The sequence below is a fragment of the Oncorhynchus kisutch genome, linkage group LG22 (assembly GCF_002021735.2).
Source record: "Oncorhynchus kisutch isolate 150728-3 linkage group LG22, Okis_V2, whole genome shotgun sequence".
NCBI classification, from domain to species: domain Eukaryota; kingdom Metazoa; phylum Chordata; class Actinopteri; order Salmoniformes; family Salmonidae; genus Oncorhynchus; species Oncorhynchus kisutch.
The window spans coordinates 4,823,631-4,836,041 of NC_034195.2; the positions used below are offsets into that span (position 1 = coordinate 4,823,631).

Consider the following 12,411-nt stretch of genomic DNA (forward strand, 5'->3'; position numbering starts at 1 on the left):
ACTCTTCAAGGCAGAGGGCGAGAGGGGGCCTGAGGAGTTTTGAGGCTGCGGCAGGGAGGCCATTTTGGCTCCGGGCGAGATCTGCATGCTGGCCAGCTGGGCAGCATACAGCTGCTACAAAGGGAGGAAATAGGGAAACCGACAAGTTATTAACATCAGCAGCCAGCCGCTAGTCGGACACTTACTTCCCGCCTCCTCTCTTTTTATGACTCAGTGTATCGTTTTCTTATCCCTGCTTGGCAAAGCTCCTGTCTACAATGTGATGTGTGTGTCAGAGCCAACCACACACACACACACACACACACACAATTCTGAGAGAAAACACAGAGCACTTGTCTTTAGTTGATCGGGTTGAAGCTAGAATGAAATAAGATAACTGTGAACATTGTTGGAAGAATATGTTTGTTTACCAAGGTTGGGTTCCAGAGATTTAACATTTAACTCAAATCATCGACGGTGTATCTACGATGCCAATTCATTCAACTGATGCTTGGAACAGAGGGGCGTATTGATTCATATCAACGCTTGGATCCAGTTTGAGGTTTTGAGTGTTCCTCAAAACTTCAAGTCAGAGAAATGCTTAAAAGTTAAATGACAGAGTGCACATGTATATATATTTCTTATTCTTCACAGAATAACTCTTGAGAATCAACCTCAATTCAGTCCAAGACACTTGGTAAATATTTTTAAACAATCTAGCAAAGAGAAACGCAGAGTCTCTGTCTGAGGTCCAGCAGTCTGAATCAAAGCTCTGACCACTGCCTGAAACCGCTGTCAACCTCCGTCTGAGGACTTGACAACATATCAAAGCCCCAATCCTGTAGGAAAACCACCCAGAAATGGCTTGTGTTCAGTAAAACTTGGCCTGCCTCACTCTCCTCCCTACCTCCTCCTCTCCTCTAATCTCTCCCTTTCACCACTCTTCTTTAATTTTATGTTCTCTCTCCTCTCTTGTATCTTCTCTTCTCCTCTCCCCCTCCCTCACTCCTCTCCCCCTTCCCCTCCCCACTCTTCGCTCCCCCCACCCTTCTCCTTCCTCTCTCCCCAGTCTCTCATGGCCCCAGTGTTGTGAGATCTAATTTCACTTCAGTATAAACTGCTAGGCCTCCTGGGAGCTCTGAGGTCCGGGAGGAGGGCGGCAGACACACGAGACCCACCGCAGCGGAGCGGAGGACCGCCGCGCCGTCTTATTCTGGGGTTCAGGCAGTGAGTTGGACGGCCCTCTCCCAAGCCGATATTAAACACAAACAGAAGGTACCCTCGCCGCAATGAAACAAAGCCCTGATGTCACACCGCTTATTTTCCTTGGAGAGTACGAGGAGCGCCCGGGCCTCTGGCGATATGAGATCTGCGCAAGAATGTGCTTTGAATGACTGGTGGGGCCTCACACGTCAATCATTAGTGGCCGCAAGCGTTACTCGCCGCGGTGCATGGCTGCTGTTCATACGACTGGGGAGGAGAAGAGAGCTGGGATTGAGGTATCGACGCGGAATGTCTCAGAGGCCCATTGCACATGCACAAACACACACACTGTCTCGCTCTCTACTAAGCACGAATTATGTATGGGAATGAGTAAGACAGTTAGACACCGGAAGTCTGAGTTATGGGCCTCTATACCCAAGTACACTCACACCCAAACAAACTAAAACAGGAATGCCCCGCCCCATTAAATATGGCTGCCAAAACAACATCAGACAAGAGCTTCACACATACAGTGCATTCGGAAAGTATTCAGACCCCTTCCCTTTCTCCACATTTTGTTACGTTAAAGCCTTATTTGAAAATGAATCAAAAATAAATAAATCCATATCAATTTACACACAATACCCCACAACGACAAAGTGAAAACAGTTATTTTTTTAACATTTGACACATTTATTACAAATAAAAACAGAAACAATTTACATAAGTATTCAGACCCTTTGCTATGAGACTCGAAACTGAGCTCAGGAGCGTCCTGTTTCCATTGATCATCCTTGAGATGTTTCTATAACTTGATTGCAGTCCGCCTGTCTATATAAAGGTCCCACAGTTGACAGTGCATGTGAGAGCAAATACCAAGCCATGAGGTCGAAGGAATTGTCCGTAGAGCTCCGAGACAGGATTGTGTTGAAGCACAGATCTGGGGAAGGGTGACAAAACATTTCTAAAGCATTGAAGGTCCCCAAGAACACAGTGGCCTCCATCATTCTTAAATGAAAGAAGTTTGGAACCACCAAGACTCTTCCTAGAGCTGGCCGCCCAGCCAAACTGAGCAATCGGGGGAGAAAGGCCTTGGTCAGGGAGGTGACCAAGAACCCGATTGTCACTCTGACAGAGCTCCAGAGTTCCTCTGTGGAGATGGGAAAACCTTTGTGAAGGAAACCATCTCTGCAGCACTCCACCAATCAGGTATTTATGGTAGAGTGGCCAGACGGAAGCCACTCCTCAGTAAAAGCCACATGACAGCCCGCTTGGAGTTTGCCAAAAGGCACCTAAAGACTCTCAGACCATGAGAAACAAGATTCTCTGGTCTGATGAAACCTTTGGCCTGAATGTATAGCGTCACTTCTGGAGGAAACCTGGCACCATCTCTATGATGAAGCATGGTGGTGGCAGCATCATGTTGTGGGGATGTTTTTCAGCGGCAGGGAGACTAGTCAGGATGGAGGGAAAGATAAACAGAGCAAAGGACATGATGAAAACCGGCTCCAGAGCGCTCAAGACCTCAGACTGGGGTGAAAGTTTACCTTCCAACAGGACAATGACCTTAAGCACACAGCCAAGACCACGCAGGAGTGGCTTTGGGACAAGTCTCTGAATGTCCTTGAGTGGCCCAGCCAGAGCCCTGATTTGAACCTGATCGAACATCTCTGGAGAGGCCTGAAAATAGCTGTGCAGCGACGCTCCCCACCCAACCTGACAGAGCTTGAGAGGCTCTGTAGAGACGAATGTGATAAACTCCCCAAATACAGGTGTGCCAAGCTTGTAGCGTCATACCCAAGAAGACTCGAGGCTGTAATCGCTGCAAAAGGTGTTTCAACAAAGTACTGAGTAAAGGGTCTGAATAGTTTGACATTTTTATACATTTGTATTTTTTCTAAAAAACAGTTTTTTCTTTCATTACGGAGTATTGTGTATAGATTGAGGAGAAGAACAAGGCTGTAACACAACAACTTTTGGAAAAAGTCAAGGGGTCTGAATACTTTACAAATGCACTGTAGATCTGACAAACACGGCCGTAGTCGGCTGTAAACTGGGGAGTCAAACGGTGCAGATTGCCACAGTCATTCTTAGCCACATTGAGTCTTGTAAATGTACAATTTGACTGTTGTTTACCTGACATCGACCCTATCCTTGCCAATTGGCATAATGCCGTTTAAGGAACTGTCTAGTGTAAAAAACAGGCATTTTTCTCCCTTTTCCTGGGAAAAAAACACTGTGTGATCGATGGCCGGGCTAAAAGCCAATGTGCAACGTAAACAACGCCAATCGGACCTCTCGCTTTTCAGTAAACCCTGAGGAAAGACAATGATTTTCTAAATTACAAATTGACAAACAGTCTTCAAAAAGACCCCTCGCTGCCTGATTATTGGACGGGAGCTCTGGCAGTTAGTGCTAATTTGACTGAAACTAAATGATGAGTGTCATTTTCCTCCATCAATGCTGGTTTTGATAGCCAGGTTAGTGAAATAATACACAAGAGAAAGCATGTTATTGTGCTTTATAGATTTGAATCTGAGGGCTGAGTAGTGCTGATCTAGGATCATTTGTTCCTGATAGATAATAATGAATAAGGCTACATGGATCCTAGATCTACCCCTAGGGGGAGTGGGAGAATCCCCTTAGCTAGCTAGGTTTCTATTGATCAGGAAAACAAATGGGGTTTTGTCTTTTTCAGCAGGTTAGCAAGGAGAGAAGGGGGGAAATGGACTGCCTGTCTGCCTGACACTAACTAAGGAAAGGCTAGATGAAACACTTCCTGGTGTGTGTGTGTGTGTGTGTGTGTGTGTGTGTGTGTGTGTGTGTGTGTGTGTCCGTGTGTATTCCTATGTGTGTGTGTGTGTGTGTGTGTGTGTGTGTGTGTGTGTGTGTGTGTGTGTGTGTGTGTGTGTGTCCATGTGTATACCTATGTGTGTGTGTGTGTGTGTCCGTGTGTATTCCTATGTGTGTGTGAGTGTATGTCCGTGTGTATTCCTATGTGTGTGTGTGTGTGTGTGTGTGCATGCGTGCGCACGTGCATGCGTGTGTAAACGCACGTGTAATCATTCACATTAACTTCTTCGAGTTAGGGGGCGCACTTTTAATTTATGGATAAAAAAACGTTCCCGTTTTAAACAAGATATTTTGTCACGAAAAGATGCTCGACTGTAATTGACAGCTTTGGGGGAAAAAAAAAAGACATTATCTGTGAGTGCCCCAGAACTAATGCTACAGGCGAAACCAAGATGAAATTTCATACAGGAAATGGTCCAGATTTCGAATGCCCTGTGTTCCAATGTCTCCTTATATGGCTGTGAATGCGCCAGGAATGAGCCTGCACTTTCTGTCGTTTCCCCAAGGTGTCTGCAGCATTGTGACGTATTTGTAGGCATATCATTGGAAGATTGACCATAAGAGACTACATTTACCAGGTGTCCGCCCGGTGTCCTCCATCAAAATTATTGCGTAATCTCCAGGTCAATGCCCGTTCCATTTTCTTCAGAGGAGAAAGTCAACAGCCACGAATGATTTATCATCGATAGATATGTGAAAAACACCTTGAGGATATATTCTAAACAACGTTTGCCATGTTTCTGTCGATATTATGGAGTTAATTTGGAAAAAAGTTTGCGTTGTAAATGACTTTGTTTTTGTTTTTCTTACCCAAACGTGATGAACAAAACGGAGTGATTTGTCCTACACAAATAATCTTTCAGGAAAAACTGAACATTTGCTATCTAACTGAGAGTCTCCTCATTGAAAACATCTGAAGTTCTTCAAAGGTAAATTATTTTATTTGAATGCTTTTCTTGTTTTTGTGAAAATGTTGCCTGCTGAATGCTAGGCTAAATGCTATGCTAGCTATCAATACTCTTACACAAATGCTTGTTTAGCTATGGTTGAAAAGCATATTTTGAAAATCTGAGATGACAGTGTTGTTAACAAAAGGCTATGCTTCAGAGCTAATATATTTATTTCATTTCATTTGCGATTTTCATGAATAGTTAACGTTGCGTTATGGTAATGGGCTTGAGGCTATAAATAGGATCCCGGATACGGGATTGCTCGTCGCAACAGGTTAAGCGTGTCATATATATATTGCACACATATGATATGCCCTCTCATACTGCATACTCAAAGCTGAGCCTCATTGAGAACACATCACCACTCCTCAAGTTGGGCCAATGCCCTGAAACATTTAGACTTGATTCTCCTATAAACTCGTGAAAAATCACAGATGCCATGAAGGAAATCACATGCAGTGGGACACAATAATAATGGATTTGGTATTCCTTTTTCTTTCATTCTTCTGACCAATCACATCAGATCTTTTTCCAGAGCTGATTTGATTGGTCAAAAGAGCAATTAGTGGAAAATTGGTCTGGCTTTCTTTCTTTCACTCCAGCTGATGTATGCTTACATTTGTCCCCGATACAGTAGACAATGACACTGACACACGTTCATCCGCAGCTCTTTGACTCTCGAACACTACGGTAAGAGTGAAAACACACTATTTTTCTCACCGTTGTAGAGACTGTTTCGTACTGCTATGACAAATGGAGCTGTTGAGGCCTGTTACCTATTGTCTGTGTGTCTCTCTGTATCTCGCTTGTGTGTCGTTTTTTCATCTCACAGTGTCTATCTTTCATTTCACGCTGTGTCAATTTGTCTCTCTCTGGCTGCGTTTACACAGTTAGCCGAATTCGGATATTTTTCCCCCACTAATTGCTCTTTTGACCAATCAAATCAGCTCTGAAAAAGATCTGATGTGTACAGATCTGATGTGAACAGATCTGATGTGAACAGATCTGATGTGATTGCTCAAAAGACCAATTAGTGTGGGGGGGGGGGGGGATTGGGCTGCCTGTGTAAACACAACCTTTGTGTCTCTGTGTCTCAAAGTGTCTCGCTGTGCCCCATTGCGTCACACGACGTCTCTTTTTTGCCGGCTATGTCTCGCTGTCATCTCACTGTGTCCTCGCCGTGACTCGTCTCATAGGAAGCAGAGCCTGGCCTGAGAGAGGAAGACTGTCCTGTTCTTCGTCTTCTTGTGTAGCCATGTTCTATGATGGCTGTTATCTATACGTGCCAATTGCTAACCATAGGTGTCAAGCACCCATAAAAAAAAGATGATGAATTGCCTAGGCCAGGTGCTGTGCTGGTGGGTTGGAACTTAGAATACCAAAGTGATTTATCACATTGGCCTTTGTTTGACTCTGCCCGACATGTTTCAGAGATTAATAGCGTGAGTCTATAGGATTTGGTAAACATGGGAGTCTATAGGGGGTTGATTAGTTAGCATTGTCGCTAATGCCGAGTTAGTTTGTTAGGGTTCGACTGTTTCACAAACTGATGATAACATTGGCTTATTGGGATCTACCCTCTAGAAGTAATTCCCTCCGCGGGGGGAAAAATTACATGCATCAAATACATTTACAACTTTTGCACCTGGTGCAGATATTTGGTAGGCCTAAATCTGGCACTTTAAATACTTGTTAGCATATCAGCATTTTTCCTTTGTGGAGCAGCACATGGGGGTGTAGGGTGAAGTTGCCCCTAGATGCTGATCTCGGGTCAGTTTTGCAGCAGATGGGCCTACCTGATGGAGTGGGCTCAGTCCTGAAGCGGCTGCAGCTGCCATTGTGGATGGAATGAACTGCATGGGGTAGTTATCACCTGTCAGGAGGGGAGAGACAACACAACACACAGCATGGGATGAGACAAGGGAGTTTACCACACTGAGAGAAAGCCTGCACCCCTCCCCACTCCAGACCTATTTGTTCACTCTGGTTCTCTCTCTCGTTTGTTTGTTTGACTCATTCCTGTAGGTGGCTTCCCTAAATGTCTAGTTCCTCCACAACAAAAAATACAATTCAAATACTGTCACAAAAAAAAAAAGATAACCACAGGCCACCCCTCCTTGAGGGATAACTTTATTACTGAATTTGATCATTTATTATTCCATCTCCTCTCTCAAAGATGTCTTGTGTTCTAGGTTTTACAAGGTTTTCTAAAAACACTAGAATGTATTATTTCGACCCCATAAAGTATTCCAGTATTCCAGCCTACTGGGGTTTTTATTTGGGCCCCCAAATTTCCTGACCAAAAAAACATATACATTTGCTGTAAAAACACCAGGAAATCAGCTCCAAGTGATTAACATTTAGGAAATGTGTTCCCAAGTATTCCCACGCATAATAGAGAGACACGTGATCGTCTACATAAACAAGGTTCGAAATGATCATGTTTTCCTCAAATATCTATTTGTGCTTCTTGCGGTCAATTTGCAGTCTACCCCCCCCCCCCCCCCCCCAACCGTCCGCTCCAGACAAAAACTGTCCCGCGGCTGAACCTAGTCGATGATCCGTGATCTATTCATTAACATGTTGTTGAGTAACATCTGTACAGGTGTCGTATCTTCATTTGATCACTCTGTTGTCACAGAGAATCTTCCCGGGGGGGGGGGGGGGGGGGATTCAAAAGAACCTTGTGACTTCACGGAAAATCCTATTCTATTTCTTTCGCTAGATCTCACAGCTAAACTACAGCCTACAAGAGCCTCAAACTCATTTCCTGTTAGAAATTAGCACTTTGATTGAAGATAATCATATCCTCCTGCTGATGGGACTATTTTACTCCTGTGACGTAACTGGTCAAATTAAGGGCCCCACATCTGTACGCGTGTGCAGTGTCTAGAACTGTGTCCCAAAATTTCACCCTAATTGCCTACATAGTGCACTAGAAGTCTTACGGTAACATAATGCATTATATAGGGAATAGGGTGCCCATTCGGGACAGATCCTGGGCCTTGGAATGTGGAAAAGGAAGCAGGTGGTGACTGGAATACTGCCTTGGGAATACCATGTACTCCAGGGAGAGGGAATCTGTGGTGGGTGTGTGCGTGTGCGTGTGTGTGCGCGCGTGTGTGTGTGTGTGTGTGAAAATTCATGCCACATGTGTTGTGCAACTGACATGCTTTCAGCGCATCATGACCAGCAACATTCCACCGTTCACTATAGCCAATCTATTGCTCCTTAAATGGCCAACCAGGAAGTGAACAGAAAGTGAGCCTTGTCTCACACAGGTTTCTGCTGATCTCATGGGCAACAGAAGTACAAGCAAGATACGGAGAAAGAGTGTGAAATACTGCAGGAGGACGAGAGAGAGAGAGAGAGACAGAGAGACAAAGAGACAGAGAGATAGAGACAGAGAGATAGAGACAGAGAGAGAAAGAGCGATAGACAGAAAGAGAGAGAGAGAGAGAGAGAGACAGAGAGACAGAGAGAGAGAGAGAAAGAGACAGAGAGATAGAGACAGAGAGATAGAGACAGAGAGAGAGAGAGAGAGAGAGAAAGAGACAGAGATAGAGACAGAGAGAAAGAGCGATAGACAGACAGAGAGAACGAGAGCGAGAGAGAGAGACAGAGAGAGAGAGAAAGAGAGAATCTAGATCTTAGACAGAGAACCTATCTAAGAGAACCTAGACTGTAAATCTCAGTAAGACCAAAATGGTGTTCCAAAAAAGGTCCAGTCGCCAGGACCACAAATACAAATTCCATCTAGACACTGTTGCCCTAGAGCACACAAAAAACTATACATACCTTGGCCTAAACATCAGCGCCACAGTTAACTTACACAAAGCTGTGAACGATCTGAGAGACAAGGCAATAAGGGCATTCTATGCCATCAAAAGGAACATCAATTTCAACATACCAATTAGGATCTGGCTAAAAATACTTGAATCAGTCATAGAGCCCATTGCCCTTTATGGTTGTGAGGTCTGGGGTCCGCTCACCAACCAAGACTTCACAAAATGGAACAAACACCAAATTGAGACTCTGCATACAGAATTTTGCAAAAATATCCTCAGTGTACAACGTAGAACACCAAATAATGCATGCAGAGCAGAATTAGGCCGATACCCACTAATTATCAAAATCCAGAAAAGAGCCGTTAAATTCTACAACCACCTAAAAGGAAGCGATTCCCAAACCTTCCACAAAGCCATCACCTACAGAGAGATGAACCTGGAGAAGAGTCCCCTAAGCAAGCTGGTCCTGGGGCTCTGTTCACAAACACACCCCACAGAGCCCCAGGACAGCAGCACAATTAGAACCAACCAAATCATGAGAAAACAAAAAGATAATTACTTAACACATTGGAAAGAATTAACAAAAAAACTGAGCAAACTAGAATGCTATTTGGCCCTAAACAGAGAGTACACAGTGGCAGAATACCTGACCACTGTGACTGACCCAAACTTAAGGAAAGCCTTGACTATGTACAGACTTAGTGAGCATAGCCTTGCTATTGAGAAAGGCCGCCGTAGACAGACCTGGCTCTCAAGAGAAGACAGGCTATGTGCACACTGCCCATAAAATGAGGTGAAAACTGAGCTGCACTTCCTAACGTATGTCCAACGTATGACCATATTAGAGATACATATTTCCCTCAGATTACACAGATCCACAAAGAATTCGAAAACAAATCCAATTTTGATAAACTCCCATATCTACTGGGGGAAATTCCAGTGTGCCATCACAGCAGCAAGATATGTGACCTGTTGCCACAAGAAAAGGGCAACCAGTGAAGAACAAACACCATTGTAAATACAACCCATATTTATGCTTATTTATTTTCCCTTGTGTTCTTTAACCATTTGTACATTGTTACAACACTGTATATATATGTATAATATGACATTTGTAATGTCTTTATTGTTTTGAAATTTCTGTATGTGTGATGTTTACTGTTCATTTTTATTGTTTATTTCACTTTTGTATATTATCTACCTCACTTGCTTTGGCAATGTTAACACATGTTTCCCATGCAAATAAAGCCCCTTGAATTTAATTGAGAGAGAGACAGAGAGAGGGAGAGAGAGAGAGAGAGAGATAGAGACAGAGAGAGAGAGACAGAGAGAGAGAGAAAGAGAGAGAGAGAGAGAGAGAGACAGAGAAAGAGAGAGAGACACACAGAGAGAGAAAGAGGGAGAGAGAGTGAGAGAGAGAGACACAGAGAGAGAAAGAGGGAGAGAGAGTGAGAGAGAGAGACACAGAGAGAGAGAAAGAGGGAGAGAGAGTGAGAGAGAGAAAGAGGGAGAGAGAGTGAGAGAGAGACACTCTTAACTTGAAACACACATAGAACGGAAATATTTCATTTGTGTGTGTGTGTCTGTGTGTGTGTGTGTGTGAGTGTGTGTGTGTCTGTGTGTGTGTCTGTGTGTGTGTGAGTGTGTGTGTGTCTGTGTGTGTGTCTGTGTGTGTGTGTCTGTGTCTGTGTGTGTGTGTGTGTCTGTGTGTGTGTCTGTGTGAGTGTGTGTGTGTCTGTGTGTGTGTCTGTGTGAGTGTGTGTGTGTCTGTGTGTGTGTCGTGTGTGTGTGTGTGTGTCTGTGTCTGTGTGTGTGTGTGTGTGTCTGTGTGTGTGTCTGTGTGAGTGTGTGTGTGTCTATGTGTGTGTCTGTGTGAGTGTGTGTGTGTGTGTCTGTGTGTGTGTGTGTCTGTGTCTGTGTGTGTGTCTGTGTGAGTGTGTGTGTGTCTGTCTGTGTGTGTGTCTGTGTGAGTGTGTGTGTCTGTGTGAGTGTGTGTGTCTGTGTGTGTGTGTGTGTGTCTGTGTGTGTGTGTCTGTGTGTGTGTGTGTGTGTGTGTGTGTGTGTGTGTGTGTGTGTGTGTGTGTGTGTGTGTGTGTGTGTGTCTGCGTGTGTACCTGGCTTGTAGGACATGTTCGGTGGGAAGAGGAAGCCCTGCTGTGCGGCAGCGGCCGCCATAGATCGCTGGTCGTGAGGAAACACTGGGATCATCAGAGGAGGCATGTGACCCTGCACCTGAGAGAGCGAGAGAGAGAGTGTTTAATAGTTTTGTTGTACTAATGACTATTCTGATTAATATGTCTATATGTCTTCTCTTCTTCTTCTGTTTCTGTTTCTAATAAATTTTTCTTAGTGTGTTTATGTTTCCAATGTTGAATTGTTCATAATAATATATTTTTTATTATGCCAATAAAGCAATGAAATGTTATTGAGAGACAGAGAGGAGGGAGAGACAGATGGAGAGTGAGAAAGACAGAGAGGAGGGAGAGAGACAGAGAGGAGGGAGAGAGACAGAGAGGAGGGAGAGAGACAGAGAGGAGGGAGAGAGACAGAGAGGAGGGAGAGAGACAGAAAGAGAGAGAGACAGAGAGGAGGGAGAGAGATAGAGAGAGAGAGATAGAGAGAGAGACAGATGGGGAGGGAGAGAGACAGATAGGAGGAGAAAGACAGAGGGGGGGAGAGAAACAGAGAGGAGGGAGAGAAACAGAGAGGAGGGAGAGAGACAGAAAGGAGGGAGAGAGATAGAGAGGAGGGAGAGAGACAGAAAGGAGGGAGAGAGATAGAGAGGAGGGAGAGAGACAGAGAGGGGGGAGAGAGACAGGGAGGAGGGAGAGAGACAGAGGAGGGAGAGAGACAGAGGGGGGGGGGAGACAGGGAGGAGGGAGAGAGACAGAGAGGAGGGAGAGAAACAGAAAGGAGGGAGAGAGATAGAGAGGAGGGAGAGAGACAGAGAGGGGGGAGAGAGACAGGGAGGAGGGCGAGAGATAGAGAGGAGGGAGAGAAACAGAAAGGAGGGAGAGAGATAGAGAGGAGGGAGAGAGACAGAGAGGGGGAGAGAGACAGGGAGGAGGGCGAGAGACAGAGGAGGGAGAGGGACAGAGGGGGGGAGAGAGACAGGGAGGAGGGAGAGAGACAGAGAGGGGGGGAGAAAGATAGAAGAGTATTTTGATTCTGTGGCACTATCATCACATCCAAAAAGCATATTGCCCACAATTCACATGCTCATATCTTCCAGAGAGAGAGAGGTAAGAGAGCAGGCACACACGCGCGCACACACACACACACACACACACAGAGAGTATAGTTCAAAGGGGGCCTGACACAGAGACCTTCACCCAAACACAGGAGCAGAGGAGTGAAGGGTCAACTTGGGAGGAAGAAAAAAACAGCAGTTTCCCTGGGAAAGTCAACATAATGCTGTGTGTGTGTGTGTGTGTAGTTTATTTTATCTGACCCTGAAAGCTCTCAAAGTGGGGGTTTAAGTTAGCATCAAAGTAGTTAAAGTAATGAGGTTGGTATTGAATGGACGACTAGATCGTATCAAAGACAAGCCTGAGGGTTTTCTCTTTTAGTAATCTATTAGTACTATATGTATGCACAGTTAATGAGCTCTCTCTCTCTCTCCCTCTCCCCCTCTCTCC

General features: G+C 44.9%; 1 protein-coding gene across 3 annotated transcripts in view; it reads right to left on the reverse strand.

Moving 5' to 3' along the window:
- Nucleotides 1-12,411, reverse strand: part of LOC109867649 (transcription factor SOX-6) — a 172,931-nt gene that overhangs the window by 30,044 nt on the left and 130,476 nt on the right. For 2 of the 3 annotated variants that reach the window (XM_031801671.1, XM_031801672.1), the window contains exons 8-10: nucleotides 10,888-11,005; nucleotides 6,782-6,858; nucleotides 1-114 (exon numbers count right to left, since the gene is read on the reverse strand). The exon at nucleotides 1-114 is cut by the window's left edge and continues 36 nt beyond it. In XM_031801671.1, the coding sequence (XP_031657531.1) occupies nucleotides 1-114; nucleotides 6,782-6,858; nucleotides 10,888-11,005 (309 nt within the window). The remainder of the gene's footprint in view (nucleotides 115-6,781; nucleotides 6,859-10,887; nucleotides 11,006-12,411) is intronic. The other variant, XM_031801673.1, reaches the window with a different exon arrangement.